Below are 22,523 nucleotides of genomic sequence, written 5' to 3' on the forward strand. Positions count from 1 at the left end.
AAGGCCTTCTGGATATCATTTTGCCTTATTTCTTGTAAAGCTATGTTCTCTTGGTTTTTCTCTTGGGGACTCAATGATTCACTTCTGTGTATTTCATACAATATACATTCTTGCCCTTTAATATTTACTTCACGTCTGGGCTTTGGTTTCCTAATGTATAAATTGGGATTGCATACTATCTTCCTCATAAGACATTAGGAAAAATGCTTTGTAAGGTATAAAGTGTCAAATTAATCCAAACTGATATTCTCATAAAGGTTGTCCTGAGCCTTCTTTTATTTCCCTATACTCTATTCTTTGAAGATCTCATTAACTCGCACAGTTTCAACCATTATCTCTATTTAGATGAGTCTCAAATCTTTTTATGGAGCCTTGACCTTTCCATTGAGTTTCTTTCAAATACACACATTAATCTACCTGCAAGACATCTCCACTGCTTGTCCTATCAAAATTGAAACTCAACATATTAAAAACAGAACTAATTATTTTTTCCCACCAAGTCTGCTCCCTCTTTGGCTTTTCAATTTCTCTCAATGGGTGTCAGTTGAAATCCTTTTTCTTTCCCTCAACAGTATTCTTTTTTTCCAAATACAGATAGTGTAGTGTTCTGGTTGGTTTTCTGGAGGTCTCTGGACCAGCCTTCATTTCAGTTCAGTAACCACCACAAGAATAGCCAGGTATTAAAGTCTAAATTCTTTATTGTCTCCTTGTCTGGGGCCCAGCTAGCTTTCTTGAGACCTTCAGATAGGTCTTGGTCTCAGTAGAGAATGCAGGAGGCCAGTCATCAAGGTGGTGTGAGATGGGTGTGAATCTGTCTCTGAGTCCCTCTGAGTGCTAGCAAAGAGACTCCTAAAATCTCCTTCTGATGAGCTGTTCAATCTCCTTATTGTCTGTAGGCTGAGACTGCTGAAAGATGCTACTACCACTGCCACTGCTACATCTGCTGATGATTCAATAGCTCCCAAAACCTGCTTGTGGTTTGCTGAGGTTCCCTTCTCACTCTAGTGCAAAGAAGCTTTCCTGCTGACCCACTATATCATCTTTCGTGTCTGTAGGCTAAGAAATTTGGAAACAGCCAGTGTTACCACTGATTCAGAGGTCCCAAGTCTTGCTCCTGGTTTTCTGGGCTAAGGCTGTGTTGGACTACGCTGCACTCCCATCCTGGTGCAACAGACCTTTCCTGCTCATCTAAGTTGTCTATGGCTGTTTCACTCCATATTTTTGTGGGTTCTAATACTTTAAAATTTATTTGGAGACATTATTTAAGGTATTTGGAGGAGTTTAGGGAGAGCTCAGGCAAATACCTACTTGCCTTTACTCCACCATTTTGGCTCTGCCTCTGCATTTGAAATCTCAATGTCTGTACAATTCTACCTTCATGCTATGTTGCCTTCAGTCTGGCAATCATGCCTTTCTTCCTTCTCTCCCCTCTGTCCCATTCCGTATTCTCCCCTCACTCCCCCCAACCCAGCTGGAAACTCAGACTTTACTTCTGGTACACTAGGTTCTGATGGATGAACTTTTGACATGATCAGAAGCAGGCTTTTTTTGCCACTTCTCGGCAACCTCCATACCTTGCCACCTCTTCCCCCTCCTTTTCTAAGGAGGGGATTCTCTAATTCCCATTTATTATCTATCTCCTTACCTCTCTCCCAAACTGTAATACCCAGTAAATTATTCCCTTCTATTCAATTTCAAAATATTTCTTCTAAATTCCATTATCCCTAGATAAGACCTCATCTCTAGAGATTCCTAAATAGTTTTCCTTTGTCAATTTTATTTCCCCTCTCATCTGTCCTTCCCACTGTTGCCAGATGAGTCTGTCTTATATTTCTTCAGATATGATTTATATTAACGCTCTGTTCAAAATCCTTTAATGGTTTTCTAAAACCCTTTAAAGAAATTTCTCTGCCTCATAGGTTAACTGGGTTCTGGAACTAAACTCAAGTGTTAAGAAAATATCTCTCCATGAGGATAAGTAATAATCCCTTATTGCTATAAGAAAAAGGAAGCTTGACTAAATAAATGGCTTTATTATAAAATGCTTGTCACTCTGGGCAAAATGATTCAGGTCAAAAATTCTCCCATGATATCATTTCATCCACGTAGTTCAATTAAAAACTTTTTAAAAGACATTATTAGAATCAAAACATTTTAGAATGAATGAGACTCTGAGATCATTATGTTCATCCTCTGTGGCATGTGTAGCTTAAAGAATTGAAGATTTTATATAACACTATCTAATAAAATCATTTTCTGACTCTTCATCCAGTCTTCTTTCTAGCACCATATACTGAATGATACAAAATGAACCTGGAGAAAAATGACTGTATAAGTAATAATTAAAATTCCAAATGGAATTTGGATTTTACCTGCCTTCACCTTTATAGTAGACCCTAGACATATATTGGAATGGAGTAGGAATTTAAAGTTAATATAAATTTTATTTTCAGAGGCCTGAAAATAAATTCTTTACCTTTTGTTATAGTTTTATTGCAACTATATTATTGTAATAGCACATTGTTATACTATTACAATGTCACATTCCTCTTATCTAATATCTTTGTAATAAAAACAATTACAGCTAAGTGATTTTTTTTCATGGTCTAGAATACACAAAAATTTCTTGGAAGAGAACAATAATGATATTTCATCAGTAAAATAATTCATTTACCATTATGCTCATCAGTGTTTTGAATGATAGTTGTTAGGAGGATGAGAGGTTTCTGAAGCAAGACCAAATTTATGCTACACTGTGGCCCAAGAAACAAGGCATACTCTTTCTCAAACCTTGAGGAGGAAAAAGTGGCCAACAAGAACATGGCAACCTCTACCGGCTTTGTATTACATCTGCAGGATTAGCACTGTTAGCTTTGTCAGGGAATCATAAAGGAGAATGGATGCTATTACCTTCACAGCGTCAGTGATTTAAATATTGCCTATTCAAACGTTTACAATGACTTTGCAAAAGTAATTGCTGAAGACACAAGAGCTGTTCAAAGCTGATGATTGCCAGAGTGAGCTGAGTGGAGAATGTTCCTCACTTTATATATGGTGAATGAAATCAGTTTCCTGATGCAGAAGGAAACTTGTAAAGAGTTATAAAAAGTTCTTCAAGGATAGTTCAGGGTTACTGAGAGAGGGATTTAAGAACCAGATTTACCTCAGAGTGAATCCAGTTAATTCAGAGGAAGAACTGTACATACAAATTTATTTTCACTCTGAGTTTTCAAAAGAAGAAAACAAATAAAATGTACACACAATGAAATGAGAAGAAGGGAGATGATAATGGAAAATGATGACCTTAACTTAGTGAGTCTCAGTTTCTCCTTATCTGGAAAATGGAGAATAATAGTAACTATTATTATTATTACAATTGTATTATTTATCACAATTATTGCAAGGAAAGTGTTTTATAAACTTTAAAGCACTATAAACATGTGAGTGATATACAATCAACATTATTTTTAGAATTTGAATTCCGATAGCACTGATTGTTCATATCAGATATAACCTCTTTGGGAATATAATATCATGTAACCTTGCTCTATTAGTTAAGTACTATTAAGTAGCAAACCTCTGATGCTGGGTACTCATTCATTTTCTAAATCTTTATATCATCAGTGCTCTCCAATTACCTTCCATGCACACACTATAATTCTTCAATTCTTATAATCATATTGTTGGGAATCCCTTCATATCATTTTTTGCACAGAACATTTTCCTTTTCCAAATGTTTTATTTCTCTTACATATAATACTAATTCTCTTCAACACTGGAGCTGAAAATATTGGGGACATACTTTATTCCCTCTCCTTTTTCCTATATTCCCTGTATTTTATCACACACACACACACACACACACACACGCGTAAAATCCCTTTATACCAACAGCAAATCTTTTCCTCTCTTGAAATGGGATTTATATTTGCTACTTTCTATTTCCATTGCCACTATTCTATGTTTGAGACACCATCATTCCATATGTAGACTATCTCAACAACCTCTTTACTGATTTCCTGCAATACATTGTGCATATAGATATCTCTAAAATGCAATTTCAGTGATATGCAACTCCCTTCTGCCATTCAAAACATTCCAGAACTTCCTAGTAGCCTTGTGGTTATTGTAATTGTTGCAAATCCCTTGTTTTCAAAGAGAACCAATGCCATCATAGGGTGATGTCTTGACTTGTGTGTGAGGCAGAGTTGTGCAAAGTCATCAACCTCACTCTCTCTCAAAGTGATCGAAATCTAGGGGCAGAACAGAAGTCAGGATGACTGACAGTGGCCCAGGATGCAATGGAAAATATCAGCTACTTTGACATCTGACCATGTTCTAAGCACTCCACATCTGCCTTCAAGGCCACTGGAACAAATTGTTCTCATCCACCCATTCTGCCAGGATGCTTGTGGTGCTCACTTTCATAATTCATCTAGAAATAGCTTATCTTTGATATTCTAACTCATCCTCATATCTTCCAGAAGATATGAGGCCTTCCTTGAATTTCAACATTATTAAAATAATACTAAAATATGACATTTTGATGTTTGCAAAACATTTGAAATATATTAATTCCATGTTTGACTCTCACGATAATATCAGTAATATAGATGTTATTTATTATAATCCCTATTTTATAGATGAAGAAACTAAAGCTGAGAATTTAGCAAATAAACATCTAAGATAGAATTTGAACCCAGGCCTTCCTAACTCTGTCTACTACTCTATCCATTAGTTTATTTAACTGCTTCCATTTAGTACCCATTGATATCCTTTTTTCCTAACTCTTTTAAAAGTTATCATCTATCTTCATCCTTTGGACAGTTAATCACAGATAGTCTTGTTATATTACTTAAATGCTACAGGATATCCTATCCTCCTTGAGGATAAGATACTGCTAATAGTGCTTTGAATATGGTAAATCCTCAATATTTGATATGATTTTGGGAAGGCTTACATAATGTCTTTTTAACTCTACGATTATGTAATTCTATAATAAATAACTCTTGAATGAATGAATAAGATGTTAAAAATACAAATAACTAAGGTCAAATATATTCAGTACCTATCAATCATTCAAACCTAACTCAATTCATTTTCTAACAACTAATTAGCTGAGATCTAAGGAGTAATAATTTTGATGAAGAAAGAGAGAAGAAAAGAGAGGATAAAATAGTAACATAAAGAGATATGGCAAAACACTGGAATAAAGGCTTCTGGGGAGCTAACAGAAAGATAGAATAAATGGGGTAAGAATCTGCACAGCATCAAGGAAGAGTAAGCTTAGCAAATACAAAAGAGCCTTTAATGGATAGTGGGAAACTAGGAAAAGTAAATTTATCAATTTCACAGTTTTGTCTAGGTTCAGGGTCATGAAAAACAAGGCAATTTAATGAATGGCTTCCAAATTGAACCCAGAGATAAAAACAAATGAGTCTAATTATTGTTATTTAGCAAGAGGATTATCGCCTACTGAAAGGACTGGGCATTAAAAGCTGATGAATATACAGACAATACATTCACTGATTCATTTCTTCATTGTAACAAAGCTATATTTTTATAGATTTAATATAGAAATAATTGAAAACAAAAAGACAAACCAATTCTGCAAATCTCTTTACCTGAAAAGCTCAGAGAAATATGAAGATATAGTTTTGAAGGATAAAGTAAAAATATTTTCGTTAATTAGCAGTCAGTCCAACTCTATACTGGGTGGAAAACTGTCTCCATTACTTTCTAAAATAAGTGTTACTATTTAAAAAAAAGCAAAAAACAATTTTCTGTTTTCTAAGCCAATGTTAAGAGTTTGATGTAGACACTTCAAAGAATCATGTGACTTGCCTAGGTCAGATGCCTAATAACTCTCACCTAGCTTGCTATATAATATGATAACAATATGATAAATTAAGTTTTTTGGAAGCAGAGACTACATATATTTTTTGTTGTGGATGTTGTTTGTATCTCACTGCCTAATATGATGCCTTACACATAGTAGACTCTATTTGTCAGGTCTCTTGGAATTCATCTTCCTTTCAGTTCATTTTATATACCAATATCTTTTTAATTTTCCCCAATACTTTTCTCATATCTTTCATTCTCTTGTTTGAAAACTTTCGGTGGTTTCTTCTTTTCTATTGATTGATGGGATTCATCTTTAAATAGATAACTGTATTTTTTAACAATAAAATTGCTGAAATAATCAGCAAATTGGAGCTTGAGGATAAGAAAAATTTCCTAATTTATCTAGCTAATGATATTTTTTTTCTATTTCTCAGTAAAGTTTCTTTGCTGTATCCAAGTCACTTATTACAATCCCTATTTATGCCTTATTCACTCTTACTTTCAGAAATGTCCTACCTTCTCACTTCTAATAACAGAAACTCCACATTTCCTTTCAAGTCTAGTTGAGGACCCATATCCTCCATATTGTGTGCCATGAAATCTCAACCCACATTGATCTTATCCTTCTCTAAAACTCATGTTTTACCAACTACATGTTGGTTTGTACCCAGAATTTAAGAAATTATTTGTTAATTAATACTTGTATTGTTTTCATCAAAGTCATCTCATTCACTGATCATTTCATACTATCTCTTCAAATAGATTATAAATTAATTTATGATGGGAAGTAAGTCTTTTAATTCATGTATATATAGCAACACAACAATAAAAATAATTCAAATTTATGCAGTACTTCATATTTCTATATGCACAGGGACCTTGTAAGATAGATAGTGCAAGATAATTACGCACATTTCACAGATAAAGAAACAATCTCAGAGAATTTCTCAAGTGTCTTATGTTGGGATTATAACATCATACTATGCACACATTTGCTTTCTGATGGACCTCAGGCTATCTTGGCAATAGATTACTGACATTAAAGAGACTTAGTTTTAGTACAGTTTCATATACCTGCATTCCAAAACTCCTTAGTATTTTTGGAAAAATTATAATATAAATACCAGATATCACATTTCAGCAGCTAATATTTAAAATTTCACCTCAACCAATGTTCTTTTAAGATAGAGTTCTACTTAATCAAAGTATTATTATCAGTAAGAAATTATCCCAAAGAAACATCATTTTGCAGGCCTGATTTCAGAGAATTCTATTAAACAGAGAGCACAATGGAACAATTTGATTTGTAAGTCTCTCTCCATGGGGCTTTTGCTATAATTAATAAAATCTTGTTTGGATTCCTCTAAATGTATTGAAATAGAAGAGAAGAAATACTGAGGGAGGGAGGATAATAGTTACCAGAATAAGGTGGGTAAAAGTTATGGAAAGAATATAGGTCTCTTTTTATTTTAACAACCACTAAATCACAACAAAGGAAAGAATATGAAGTTGAAATCCCTTTTCATCCATCTGCAATTTAAATTCAGTTACTCAATTTTGTGGATGTTGTTGCTATTTATTTGTATCTGATTCTTCATAATTGCATGGATTTCATGTCACTATGAATATTATCTCCCAAAGCCCATCCAAGTTAAAGTTGTTTCTATGACACTAATTATCTATCTCAGTTTCTGCTATCCCATTTTCCTTTTGTCTTTAACCTTTCCTAACATCTTTTCCAATGAGTGCTGTCTTCTCATTTGATCAAAGTACTTAAACTTCAGCTTTGGTATTTGACTTTCTAGTGAATAATCTGAATTATTTTCTTGAATTATTATTCGATCACCTTGTTGCTCAAGGGATTCTCAATTTTTTTTCAATACTACAATTCAAAAGTATCATTTTTATGGCACTCAGCTTTCCTTATAGACCTTATAGCACAACTCTTATAGTCATACAAAAAAAAACACACATCTTTGACCAGATGAACCTTTGTCAGCGCAGTGATATCTCTTGTGGTTTAGTATGCTGTCTGGATTTTTCATAACTTGTCTTTCAAGAAGCATCTTTAAATTTTGGAATTTTAGTCACCATCAACTTGGACTCTTTGAGTCCAAGAATTTGACACTGATAAAATTTGACACTGCTTCCATTTCTTTTCCCTCTATTTTCCACAAGGTGATAGGATAAAAAAGTTGCCAAGATTTTGGGTTTGGGTTTTTTTTTTTATGACAATCATCAAGTCAGCTTTTATATTCTTCCTTCACCTTCATCAAGAGGCTTCTCAATCCTCTTCACTTTCTGCCTTCACAGTGGTATCATCTGCATATCTGAGATTGTTGCTCTTTCTCCCAGAAACTTTTCTCTAGCTTTTGATTCAGCCAGACTGGCATTTCATATGATATACTCTGCATATAAGTTAAATTATTAACGCGATCCATATAGTCTTGTCATGCTCCTTTGCCGATTTTAAACCAACCAAGTTATTCCATATTTGGTTCTAACTGTTGCTTCTTGGCCTGTATACAGGTTCCTCAGGGACAAGTAAGATGATTTAGTACTACCTTCTCTTTGTGCACGTGTCACATTTTGTAGTGATCCACATAAACTTTTTAGTGGAGACAGTCAAACAGAAGTAGATGTTTTTTCTGGAACTCCCTTGATTTCTCCATATTATGGTGAATGTTGGCAATTTGGTCTCTAATTCCTCTATTTCTTTAAAAACCCTGCTTTTCTGATAATTCTCAGTTCACTTATTACTAAAGTCTAATTAGCAGAATCATAAGTATAATCTTTCTTTTATGTGAAATGAGTTTAACTGTTTGGTAATTTGAACATTTCTTGGTATTATCCTTCTTTATGTTTGGTATGTAAAATAATTTTTTTTCAATCTGATGGCCACTATTGAATTTTCCAAATTTGTTGGCATATTGAGTGCAGTTCTTTAATAGCAATATTTGTTATGGATTTAAATAGTTCAACTGGAATTTTATCACCTTCACTATCCTTATTATTAGTAATACTTTCTAAAGCCCACTTGACTTCATTCTCTAAGATGTCTGTTTTCTTCTATTTCTTTTCATTGCTTATATAAGGATGTATTCTTATCTCTCATCATTTTTTGGAATTCTGCATCCAACTCAATGCAGCCCCTTTCCCTTTTCCCTTTTGCTTTTTTTGTTTCTTTCTCAGCTCCTTGGAAAACCTTTTTAGGCATCCATTTTGCTTTCTTGTTCTCCTGTTTCTTTGGAATATTTTTTGTTGTTGCTTCTTCAATGAACCTCTGTCCACAGTTCTTCGGGCATCTATCTAGCAGATCTAATCTCTTAATTATATTCATTACCTCCACTTCATATTCATAAAGGATATTATTTATGTCATACTCTTATTGTATGATGGTTTCCTCTACTTTCTTAAATTAGAGTCTGAATTTTGCAATGAGAGGTTCATGATCTGAGCCACAATCAGCTCTGGATCTTGATTTTTTTCCTTTATTTTGCTTAATAAGATTTTGCTTTTTTCAATTACATGTTAAAATAGTTTTCACTATTAATTTTTGTAAGATTTTTAATTCCAGATTTTTTACTCCCTCCTCCCCAAGACAGAGTAAAGTAATCTGATATGTTATGTATGTATAAACATGTTTAACATATTTCCATATTGGATATGTTGTGAAAGAAAGTTAAACTGCAGTATTGATTTTCTCAGCCATTTATTAACTAAAGAGATACTGCCATTTCTTCTAAGGAATTCCTTCCACAGTAGTATATGCAGTGATTGCTTGAATTTAATTCCCATTAATTTAAGTTAATGATACCCAAGATGTATACACTTAATCTTTCCATTGCCTATATGACCACATATAGCCTAACTTGATTCATAGAACTTACATTTCATGCTACTATATAATTCTGATCTTTGCAACACTGGACTTTTGTCACTGAACATATCTATAGAACTTCTTTTTGACTTTGGTCCAACCAATTCATTAGTATTAATGCTTTGGGATTGTAGTGGTCTTGAACCCTATGCCAGTAATATGCTGGACACCTTCCGACCTGAGGAGTTAATGTTCCAATGTCATTTCTTTAATCATTTTAGTTTTGTCCATGGGGTTTTCTTGGCAAAATTAATGGAGTAGTTTATTGTTTACTTCTCCACTGAATCCTTTGTTAGAATTCTCTACTATGACCTGTTCATCTTAAGTGAAGCTGCATGGTATATATCATAGCTTCACTGAGCCACTCAAGCCCCTCTTCCAGGACAAGGCAGTGATCTAGGAAGATAACTCAATTTTGATATTTCATCAACTTTGTTAAAATGAGATTCCTCCAATGTCAATTTAAATATGCAGAGAAACAAATTCCATTAAAATTTCATTTCTGTGGTATTTTTATAAATTATCTGGATAATTTTATTGGAAAATCCCACTTAGAAAGCTCAATAGTCATTTGCAATTTGTACAATGTATAATAAGCACTATGGAAATTGTTTAATTCCATACAAATATTTGATAGAATCTTGTAATGGCAATTTTTCTGGATAAAGGAAGATGAAACGACATAAAATTATAAAGTTCCACTTGAAGGCTTTTGTTTTTCAAAAGAGGACTACATCTCAATTTTGTCTAGAGTGAACCTGTGATTTCAGTTTGATCTTAACTGCTGCTGCAACATAATAAAAAGACATCTGAATCCTACTTAATTTTCCAGACATCAAGATTGTATGGACTTGGTTGCATTTGGAAATAAGAAAAACAAAAACAAGAAAGCAGAGTGGCTTTTTAAACTAATGAAATGGGCAGATGAATAATACATATTAAATGCTGACTTTTTTATTTTGAATGCTTTCCATAGCTCATGGAAAAGCTATAGGCATAGGAATATATTATAGGAATTTAAAAACCAAGTACAATAAATGATTTTCTTACATGGTACTTTTTTATTCTTAGAAGAGTAGGCCACAGCTGGATATCAAGATCACTCATTCATCCATTCTCCCTTAAGCATCCTGAATATATGTGGCTGCAATGTGACACCAATATATAAAACCAGAAGGCTTTTAAGGAGAGGAAATTCAAGTTGAATTCACCAATGAGGATCTTAGGAAGGATTTGGGTAAGCAGAATATAATTATCTACTTTGGAAGGAGGCCAAAGCACTAGCATTAAAACCTTCAGTATTGTCATGGGTTCTCCATTAAAGTCCAGTTTTATCCTGAAAAGTGATTCTAAAAATAACATTGTGGAATCCCATATCTGTTTTTCCTGTCAGCTAGTGTTGTATGACATTTACTCAATCTAAAGACTGTCCAAAAATAATTTTCCCAGTCTTTTTTAGAGTTGTACTTTTTCCTTTAAGCTCATGAGCAAAGATATTAAGTGGAATGAAAAAAAATGCAAAATCTGGATTTAGAATTTGGCCAAGCCTCTTTCCAGAGAAATAATAGCTTAACTAGAAGGGCCTTCTAATAGCTTTTTGTATATTTCTCTCTATATACATACATCACACACATATACCCACAGACATCAACAGTGCTTTCCTTAAGAGGACAGTTCCAGCATACCTTTAGTTATTTTATATAATATGATTTTGCCTGTTGACATAGGGAAGGGATGGAGGAAGTGAGGGAGGCAGAAAGAAAGGAGGCCATAGGCTCATGGAAGGAGGAGCCAGCACATGAATCAGATGCCAGGAACAGAGAAAAGAGAGCAGGAGGAGAAACAGGTGGGGTCCTGGCTGAAAGTGAGAGGAACAACATATGGGAGCAGCAAAGGTGGAAGGAGGAAGAACACATGGGAGTCAGATAAGGACACAGGAGAGGACCAACACATGGGGCCAGGGTCAGACACCTGATAGCTGAAGACAGACAGTGGGTGAAATGGGCCAAGGTCTCCTCTCTCAGCACAGAAGGTCTCAAGGCAAATACTAGATCAGATCCATTCTTCTGCTTTCACTTGGGAGATTTACTTAGGATTTTTTTGGTGAGGTGGGGTGGGGAGTGGGGAGCCAAAGAACATCAAATTGAGGGAATGGAGAATGACCATCGTATTCTATAATAAACATAAGAGTTTTGAGGAAATGTATATTTGTTTCAGAATTCTTTATGTAAAGTTGAATTTGTATAATGTGAATTTATATAAAGTGAGAACTGTTTGTAAACACACATATACATATATATGTCTAAATTAACACCAGTCTATTTGAATAATTAAGCAGATAAATGAAAGGGAATAAATAATGAGAGAACAAATAAGGCATTTTTATACCTTTCTCTTATACACTGTTGTTTTTTATGCCTTCTCTTTGAATCATAAAAACATAAGAATTTTCATTATCACAAGGGATGCAGACAAAATGATACTTTGCATTTATTTGCCGTCTCTTTTCTGAGAAACTGTGAGGCTTGATGAGGATCATTTTGCTTAATCATAACACCCATATGAACAAGGAAAAGGTAATCACATTTTCCATTCTGTACTCAGGAAGGTTAAAAGCACAGGACACATAAAATGGACCGCTTTTATAGAAGTGGAAGGTAGGTTGTAATTGTGGTTTGAACAGGAAAAGGGTCAGTTATATATTTCTACTAATGTTTTTTTTTAAATCTTATCTCCAAAAAGTAGTGAAGTGTAACAAAGTCATTCATTTATATAAGTATGGCATAATATTCCCTTTTGGTTTTAAATGTAGGGCTTAAAGATGAACTCCAAATTTTTAAAAAGGAGGTTTTAAAATGTTAAGTGATTAATTTATTTGTACAGTAAAGTAGTTAAAGCATTTTGATTTTCTTTCATGAATTAACCACATCTTCCTTCCCTCAAGTTAAGATAATTTTTTAAGACTGATCAAGAGAGTTAGATTTACTTTGACCTTAGAGACCCTGAACTGGCAACTAGGAAAATGGAATTCAATCCCAATGCCTCCATTTTGCCTCTCTGATGGTCACCTGTGAAATGAGGAGGTAAGAATCTGTCATTTAAAGTCCTCCTACTCTAAAGTGCTCTTGTTCTTTGGAATTTACTAATTCAAAGGATAATGAATTATTATCTTTCACATGTGTAGTAAAGTTATGTGTATCTCACTGCCAAAGCATCCCAGCAGAAGGCTGTACCATTAGTGGTAACTATTATAGGAATAAGTATAAGGCCCGGACCTGTGATTTCACTGATAAAGGGAATCATTTATAAGGAAATCCTTATTCTAGAATAGGCTGGCACTTTTTCTGCAATTTGTGATCCATTTATCATCTGTCTATCTTTCTATCCATTTATCTGCCTATCATCTATCTGCTAACTCATTTATTGATTAATATATCTATTATTATTTAATTGTGTCTCTCAATCTATCTGCTCTTTCATTTATTATTTGTCTGTATCTATCTACTTATGTCCTTTCTTTGTTAATTTAATTATTTTTTGAGACTGGATCTCACTGTCTGGGTCAGTTAGGCAGTGCAATGGATACAGTACTAGGCCTGAAATCAGGAAAATTCCTTTTCCTGAGTTCAAATCTGGCCTCAGACATTTACTGACCTTTTTGCCTCAATTTCCTCAACTGGAATATGAATTGGAGAAGAAAATGGTATATCATTGCAGTATCTGTGCCAAGAAAACCTTAAATGGGGTCACAGAGTTGGACACACTTGAAAAACATGACTGAACTCCCTGTCTTAGCCAAGCTGGAAGCCACTTATAGGTTTGATTGACACAGAAACTTTAAATTTGCTCTGTTTTTTTTCAAAGTAGACTAGCCCAACCCTCCTTGGCTTGGTATTCTGCTGCTAAGGGAGCCCTCTATTGGTGCTGAATTTAGTGTGGACATCCACTGGATTTTTTATGTTACTGTGGCTCAGAACTCTGGAACACAAAGAATCCCCATATTTGGCCTTTCCAGTAATTGGGATTTAAAGGCAAATGCAAATATATCCAGCTGCAAACTTATAGTTTTAGACAGATATATAAGGCACTGGGAGGTAGCCAAAGTTCCACAGCCAGTGCTTTGAATCCTGGTTTTTCTGGCTGCAAGACCAGCTTTTCATGTGCTATAACCTATTACCTCTCTCCTAGATCATAATTATACATAGAATAGACTTATATAAGAAATAGTCCAGGTTGCATTTGAATACTTGGCGGGATGAGAGTTAGGAAGGAATCAGTATTACCATAATTATAACTGTTCTACAAGAGATCAAGGGAAGTCCAGCTTAAGACGGTTCACTTATTGGGGGGAAAAACCCTAAACTAAGAATTTAAGCATTTAATTGACTGAAAACTCATTAAGCAATAGTAGTAGAATGTGATCACTAAAACCCAAAATATCAATGTTTTGATTTTTATTTTTGCAGCATTAAGACATTTAATAGAAACATTAATAGAAGCTGTACTAACATTAGGAGGCAGTATGGTACAATGAATAGACTACTTTCAAATGACATCAGGATTTCAGATAAAACCCTGGTTTAATCACTTAAAACCTGAGTAATCTTGGGTAAGCCTCAAATGCGCTTCCATTTCTTCATTTAAGAAATAGGGAGAAGGTGGATGTAACACTTGATCTTTGAAGTTACTTTCAATTCTAAAACTATGAATCTATGTTTGTAGACATACAATCAATTGAAAGTGTGTGGGGGAACAACCATTTTCACCAAGAAAGTCAAAATGGCTAAACTGGTTTTAAGTGTAGGTAGAGCCCAAGATTAATGAACAGACTCAGTTTCCCTGCTGATCAGATTATGATTTTACATGTGAATATACTCTATTCTAGGATGTTTATCAACCTATGATACTCTTCTAAAAGATGAACGATGTCATTGAAGCATCCAAGTATCATCCAAGACTTATTATATGCTCTAATACATTATTCACCACATCTGACCTTGTTTCATTTATGAATTCTGCTAGTATCACAGCTAAAGGTAATTAAACCTAAGTGTATTTTTAAAATATACCTTCTTCTTATGGTAATTTAGTACTCTGTCAGAGATACTAAATGAGCAGAATAAGTGCAGTGATTGGAAAGATAAGCTTTGAGATAAAAATATTAAATGTGATTAAGAAGTCAAAATATCTGTATAATTTTTCCTTTAAAAAACAAGTTACTGAATTTGTGTATAGATTGTTGCCATCATAAAAAGTTAGTAGCCAATAACTTCTTCACAGACACCAAACCAAGAGTCAGTCACTGACAAGTCAATGTTGTAATGTGTAATGTTTGCCCATTTGGCACTCTGGGAGTAATATCTGTGAAACTGCTCATTTATAAATTAGTGAAATATAAAATCCTGAGGAGGAAGTGATTAAGTAACACTTTCTAGAGGCTGACCTATCTACTGATTTTTTTTTGAAAAGCTTAAGGTTCAAGAGCACTGAGGATAAAAGTTCCCACAATGACCAATGGTACTCCACTGTTCATCTCCTTTAACTGTCAAGCACTAGGTTCAAAAAGATCAGTCTTATGGTTCTGTAAAATTTTCATCCTCCATATGTTACACATGTAGAGCCACTAACCTCATATCCAGTCAGTTAGCCAATATGAAGCACTTATTATGTTCAAGGCACTCTGCTAAGTGCTGAGGATACAAAGAGAAGCAAAACCAACATAGCTGCTGCCCTCAAAAAGCTCACATTCTAAGGAGGAAGTCAACATGCAATCAACTGCAGAACCAGAGTTTCAAGTCTGATCATTCCTGGAAAAGAATGACACTCCTGACAAGTAATCACCAAGCTTTGGTTTGAAGAGCTCCAGTGTCGTCTTCAACAAACTATTTCCTAAAGTAGTTCACTCCATTCCTGAAGAGTTTTTTATTATTAGGAATTTTTCCTCACATTATTAATTGGATATTAATGGATGAGAATTAAGAATTCAATAGGCAAAAAGGAAGTTCTTTTAGGCCAAGTAATAATATAAGTTATGGCTCAGAGATGGCAAGACACAGTAGACAAATAATAATGATGATGATGATAATAATAAATAACATATAGGATTGCCAGGAATTGTGCTGAGTGCTTTACCAATGTTATCTTATTTGATCCTCATGACAGTCCTAGGAGGTAGAAACTATTATTATCTCCATTTTATAGAAGAGAAAATTGAGACAGGGACATTTCATTTAGTGAGGGTACAGAGTTGGGGTCCATGCTACTTCTCTTAGAATTCACCATGATCTACTGCATCCAGAAGTAGTGGAGTGACTCCATCTTGTTCTTTCCAGGGTTATGTTGGCTGATCATTAAGCACCTCCTATGGGCTATGCCTTGTATTAGGCACAAAGTTAGATGCATCAGTTCCCTGCTGGATATTAGAATAAAGGGAGTTTAACATTAGCTTTCATTTTAGGATTTAAAATTCATTCATTACTGTCCATCTCATTCAGATTGGTTATTTTTGCTTGGATGCCTTTTTATCACCCCATTCAAAAAACTTTACTCATACTGGTTCTTGTACTTGAAGTACTTTCCTCAACCTTTACCAGGACATCTTTTCTTACTACTTCAACTCATGCCAATTTCTCTTTTTATCAACTTCTTATCAACATAAGAGGCTACAGCAAGATTTAGCGATTTATTATATCTGTCTAAAAATACTTGAGGACTGATAGAAATTAGATTCCAGGAGAGTAGAAATTGTATTAAAAAGTAATGATTTTTACTTTCGGGGCTATATTTATTCAGTGTGTATAGCATCATGGATTACTCGGGGTTCTAATGCCCCAAATGTTCCTTGACTTTATGAAATTCAGTTTTCTCACCTGTAAAATAATGAGGATGCATTCTATTGGGGCATATTGAGGCAATGATGAGGATTGGGGTTCTAATATTGTTTATGACTAGAGATGCCTACAACCCCCTTCTCAAAATAATAACTTTAAATGCATTAAATAAAATACAAAGAAGATTACAAAGGAAAATATATATTGGCATACAGTTAAAATACAGTCCATAAGCTCAGGTAAAGAATTCCTGAAACTGATGATTTCTGGTGACTCTTTTATCCCTATTTCTTTGAAATGTTCACCTTTGTCACTGCTATAGTCAGTGAGTCCATAAGCATTTGATAAATCCTTACTACGTACTAGGTACTGAGTTAAGTCCTGAGGAAACAAAGAAAGGCAAAAGACAAAAGTCCTTCCTTTTAAGGAACTCACAATCACATGGGAAAGATAACATATAAACAAAAATGTACAAATAAGCTATATGTAAGATAAATTGGATATAACCAAAAGATGGAAACACTAGAATTAAAACTGATTGGGAAAGATTTGTCATACAAGATGAAATTTTAGCAAGGACAGCAAGAAAGATTGTAAACATATACAAAGGCTAATTTTTTTAAGACTGAAATACCTAGTCATTTGTACCTCAATAACATATATAATATTCTGGAAGTGGTCAATGTGCATTTTGAAAATATAAATGTTTCTGTGGCAACTACAGAGTGAGAAGATATTTACAGCAAAACTGCAGAAAAAAGGAATAATGCATCTTCTTTAGAAAGACGCACAATTTAATTGTATAAAGAAAAAAGCTTCATCCTCCTTGCTTGTTTAGATCAACAGTGTTAAGCAAATCATTCAAAGTATGCACAATGTTCTAAGTAGAGTAAATCAGTAACACAGCATTGCAGCAAAATGTGTCTTATTAAAAGTACTTTACATGAAAAATAGATGTGGAAAATGAAAACACTTTTAAAAAAGAAGCTCCATTGTTTCTTACTATCGCCCACAAAGGCGATGATCCACAAAGATCATGATATGGTGGAAAGAATACTCAATTAGGCTCATTTGCAATATATTATATCATCATTAGCTGAGAGGCTACACGAACAAAAAAAATGCTTACTCTTTGAATATCAGTTACTATGTGAAGTTCTGAATTCTATTTTCTTTCTTACTGCATCCAGGGCTATTTCTAATTGTCTTGACAAACTCAGATGGCTCCAGAGGCTAAAGTGAGGTTGGTGAGTTTGCACAACCCATCTTCACTAAAATTCAGTTTACTTGCCAGTCATGACATCACTTTCTTGACACTTTGGCCCTCTTTAAAAATGAAGGACAGACAACAACAACATGATTATCATTAGTACCTTTGGAACTTTGGACAAGTCACTATGGATCTCAGTTTGTTCATTTGGAAAAGATGAAATGTACTAAATTTCTACAAAATAAAGTATAAATTTCTGAGCTCCCCTCTAGATTAAGTGATGCTGTAGCTTGCTCTTCATTCTCCTTACATACAATCCCAGAAGAAAAAAGGTCACTAAATGTCAGGCTCCTGGATCTTCGAAGGAAGAGAAGGGAACAAGTATTTATAAAGCACCTAATATGTGCAAAGCATTATGACAAGTGCTTTTTACAAGTACTTTCTTATTTGACAATGGGAATCTAAACATGATTTCAGTGGACCTAAATAGAGAAGAAAGGGAAAATTCAATTTCATGCTATATACAAGGACAAACTCCTCCAAGAAAGAGAGAAGAATAACCAAATGCGATTAAGATCATCCAGAAGAGGGAGACCAGCTTAGGTAAAGTTCTCAAGATTATGGCACATGAGGATTTGTGGAGAAATTGGGATGTTTAATGTAAAGATACTAGAGCAGATTCAGTAGAGATATGATAGTTATTCTTCACGTATTTGAAAGACATTCAAATGGAAGAAGGCTCCAGTGGAGATAATTAGACAAATGTGTAGAAGTTGCAAAGAAGAAAACAATTAGTTACACCAAAGTGGGATGAAATGATGCAAGGAAGAGGAGGCTCCTCTCTTTGCAAGTTACCAAAGAGATAATGGATAATGCCTTCTCTGTGGTGTTGAATTGGGGATGAAACAGTTTCTGAGGATCTTTCCAAATCTAAGATTCTGTCATTCAGTCAGTCAATCAGGTGCAAGTATTCAGCTCCTATTATATGCAAGACACTGCTAAGACAAAGTAAGGCAAAAACAGTCCCTGAACTCAGAGATTCTGGTCAGCCTAATGGTGGCGACAACAAACAAACAGTTATGTAGAAACAAGTTATATAGAGGATAATTTGGGGATAATCAACAAAGAAAAGGCTTGAGAAGTAAGAGAGGTTTGGGGAAATTTTTCATATAAATTTGGGGTATTAGATGGAATTCAGGGAGACCTGAGGAGCCAGGAGATGAATATCAAGCTTGGGAAATACTAAAAAAAAAGACCTGGAGTCTGGAGATGGAGCGTCTTCTTAGAAGAACATAACAGAGGGAGGGTTACACAATCACAGAATATGTGGAGAGTCAAATATAAAAATACCATAAAGGTAGGAGGGAGCCAGGTTGTAAAAGTCTTTAAAAGCCAAAAGTGGATTTTATATTTGATTGTGGAGGTAATAGGGAACCACTCTAATATAGAGAATAGGAAGCAACATGTTAAATCTTGTGTTTTAGTAAGATAAGTGAAAGATATATTGGAAAGGGAAGGGACACAAAGCATGGAAACCAACCAAGAGGCTGTTGAAATAGTTCAGAAATGAGGTGATGAGGACTTATATCAGGCTGGAGGCAGTGCCAGAAGAGAAAAGATCGTGTAAATGAGGGATGTTATAAAGGCAAATTCTAGAGGACTTGGCAATAGACTAGATATGGACAGATGAGAGTGAAGAATTAAGAATAGCACTTAGGTTGATAGTCTGGGAAACTGGGAGGATGTTGGCATCCACAATAATCAAGCAGCTCAGAAATGGGGAAAATTTGGGGGAAAAATACAAGGAGTTCAGTTTTGGATATGTTGCATTTAAGCTATCTATGGGATATGCATTTTGAGATGTTTTATAGGCAATTAGAGACATGAATCTCAATATTAGGAGAGAAGTCAGGGCTGAGCAAGTTAGACTTATGAATAATCAACATGAAGATGATAACCGAAACCATGAACTCACCAAGTAAAATAGTGTAGAGGGAGAAAAAAAAGGCACAGGAGACTGCCAGACAGCCTTGTGGTACACCCACATTCAATGGGATAAAGTCATAAGATTTAAAGCTGGAAGAGACTTTAGAAATAAATGTCACATTTTAAAGATAAGGAGAAACCCAAAGAAGTTAAGTGATATTTGCCCTAGATATATGAACAATAAATATAAAATAATGTTTCTTCATGTGACCTGCTATATAAATACTCCAGCAAAGAAAAAAAATAATCCACAAGCACATATACATACAAACATATTTCTAATTATTTAATTAATTATTTGTTTAATTTAATTGATTATTTAAAGGTAGCATACCTTGGCAATTTCTGGATTTTCTGCCACCATATAAGTGAAGCTGATATTCACCAGGTCAGTGCCACTGCAGACACAGACTATCCTTCCCTCCAAATCACTCTCTGATTTTCCAAAAGCCTCAAGAGCTGCTAGGATTTTGGGATCCTGTTTCATAAAGAAAACTAATTAAATGGCACAATACTTAGGGAATAATTTAATTATACCCAACAGCTTTGAATAATAATGTACATACAATGTAGTAAATGTCATTTAGACTTAACTTGAAGACCTCCAATATAGGAAAACCAATCACTCTCTTAGGTGCTTCTTGAAAATGTATGTTTTTCTTACATTTCAATAACCCAAAACTCTACCAACACCCCAACTCAGATACAAGTTATCATCATTATATGACAATATTGTTATTATTTGAAAAGTAGGGGCCCCAAACTTCCCAATTATACACAGAATCTCTTTCCTTCATGTAGTCATTCTTGGTCCTAATGCTAACACAAGTGAAGAGTTTAGACATTTGAATGAAATTTACTTATGCTAATATGTTAAGAAAAAGCCTCTATGAAATTTTTCAATAGTGTCCCTAAGTCATTCTAGAGGATTCATGTCAATTTACCACAACTGACTGTCATTGTTAAATCAAGAGAGATTAAAATTTGTCATGTAACCCAAGAAATAGAATAAGTTTTTCTATATCTTTAAAAGTTACGATATTTTAAAATTAGAAATATGAAAGGCAATAGAAAAATATATTGTTGCTGGAGAAAACTCAAAAAGTTTTAGAAAACTAGAAAAGTGAGGGCATGACACATTTTACAAAAATACAATAGGTCTCCTGAACATATTTAAAAGTTAAACATATTTACAGAGTTCAGATTGATATTATAAGAAATATCTACTAAGCCATGTCAGAAATGGAGAAGGTATTAAATACCATGTGCTTTGTGTAAAAACTGAAATATTCTCTAAAAGAAAAAAAATTTCTTCTGAGATCTACATATTGATGAAAACAACTTTTATTCAAACACATTCATCTTTGGAAGGTAGGTTTATGATCTCTGTCATTTTTCCTTTAAGAGGAAAGGAACATATTCCAGCCTTTAAAATGAAATGACATCTTTTAGTGTGCAGGTGCACAGACATGGATACAAGCTATTTCAATTTTCATGTCAACTGAATGAAGCCCAGTAGTGAAGTATTCATTGCCAAATAAAAAAAAAATAGGGTGTGTGGTACACTGGTTGTCAAATTCATTTTGCAGTTAAAGAAAATGTATCCTGGATGCTCAACAGAAAATTACCAGAAAAATCTTTTTTGAACAGTGAGACAGCTCCTGAAATCTCCCAGGAGTCCTCTTTTTAATAGGCAAACAAATTTCTGATGCATCTATGAATAACAAATTTAAAATGAACCAAATTTTAAAGCTTATCTAATTTCTAAAGTGTGCTATTTTTCCCAGTAAATGGGTGATGCATTCCATGGTAACTTTTCAAATTAAGCACTTTAAAAAAAAAAAAAAAAGAACAACAAAAGAAATCAATCACAGGGTACCTTTGGTACAGATCCAAAACGAATGCTGTTGATGAGGGAGCACTCTAATACCTGTCCTTCCTGAAAGCAAAGAGAGTTGCAATAATAAGCTTGAATTATAGTAATGTGTGTTTTTGCTAAACAGCACTTAACATCTTAGATATCCAACAAACGGTTACCAATAATAATGGCACTTATGATGGTACTGAACTAATGTGAGAAAAAAGGTAATTTTCAAAAAAAAATAAATGAGGATTATATCTTTCATACACCTTAAATAATCAAGAAATACAACTTTCACTTTCAAATGGGGCATATGAGTATCAAACTACAAAGAATTTTATGTATTCTAAAATTTGAAATTCAGGTTAAGGGAATTTAAGTTCCCATAATTTATATATAGGCATAGTCTTACTTCTCGTTTTTCTCTCCCATTCTTCAATTATCTTTTATGTGTTGTCTTCCCTCCTTCAAATATATTCTCCTTGAGACAGGTACCATCTTTTTGCTTATTTTTATACCTCATAGCTCTTAACATCCTGCTTGACATATATCAGCTAATCACTGACTTGAATATTTTCTAAGTGAAAGGATTAAAAAACTTAGTTGTTATATAAACTGAAGACAATTTATTGTTATCTTACTGTACCTTTCCTTCACTTTTCCAGGTCAAAAAGAAACCAAATTCATCCACTTTGAAGAGGCAGTTAGGTTCAAATACAAAGGATTCCTGTTGAAGAAAAAATTATTATTCTTCATGAATTATCTTACTTTTCTTAAGAAAAATATAAATATAATATGAACTAAAAATCTATATTAAGTTCCTATAATCATAAAAATAAACATTAGTTACAATTAAAACCTAAAATTAAAAGTAAAACTTAACTGTCATTCATTCCTTATTAGAATCAAATT

At 34.0% G+C, this 22,523-nt stretch overlaps 1 protein-coding gene across 5 annotated transcripts in view; it reads right to left on the minus strand.

Moving 5' to 3' along the window:
• PLCB4 (phospholipase C beta 4) overlaps nt 1-22,523 on the minus strand; it is a 427,184-nt gene that overhangs the window by 120,687 nt on the left and 283,974 nt on the right. For all 5 annotated transcript variants that reach the window (XM_031951114.1, XM_031951113.1, XM_031951117.1 and 2 more), the window contains 3 exons: nt 22,258-22,338; nt 21,630-21,689; nt 20,085-20,228 (listed from right to left, as the gene is read on the minus strand). In XM_031951114.1, coding sequence (XP_031806974.1) covers nt 20,085-20,228; nt 21,630-21,689; nt 22,258-22,338 — 285 coding nt within the window. The remainder of the gene's footprint in view (nt 1-20,084; nt 20,229-21,629; nt 21,690-22,257; nt 22,339-22,523) is intronic.

Source organism: Sarcophilus harrisii, chromosome 2, assembly GCF_902635505.1.
Source record: "Sarcophilus harrisii chromosome 2, mSarHar1.11, whole genome shotgun sequence".
In the NCBI taxonomy this organism is placed as follows: domain Eukaryota; kingdom Metazoa; phylum Chordata; class Mammalia; order Dasyuromorphia; family Dasyuridae; genus Sarcophilus; species Sarcophilus harrisii.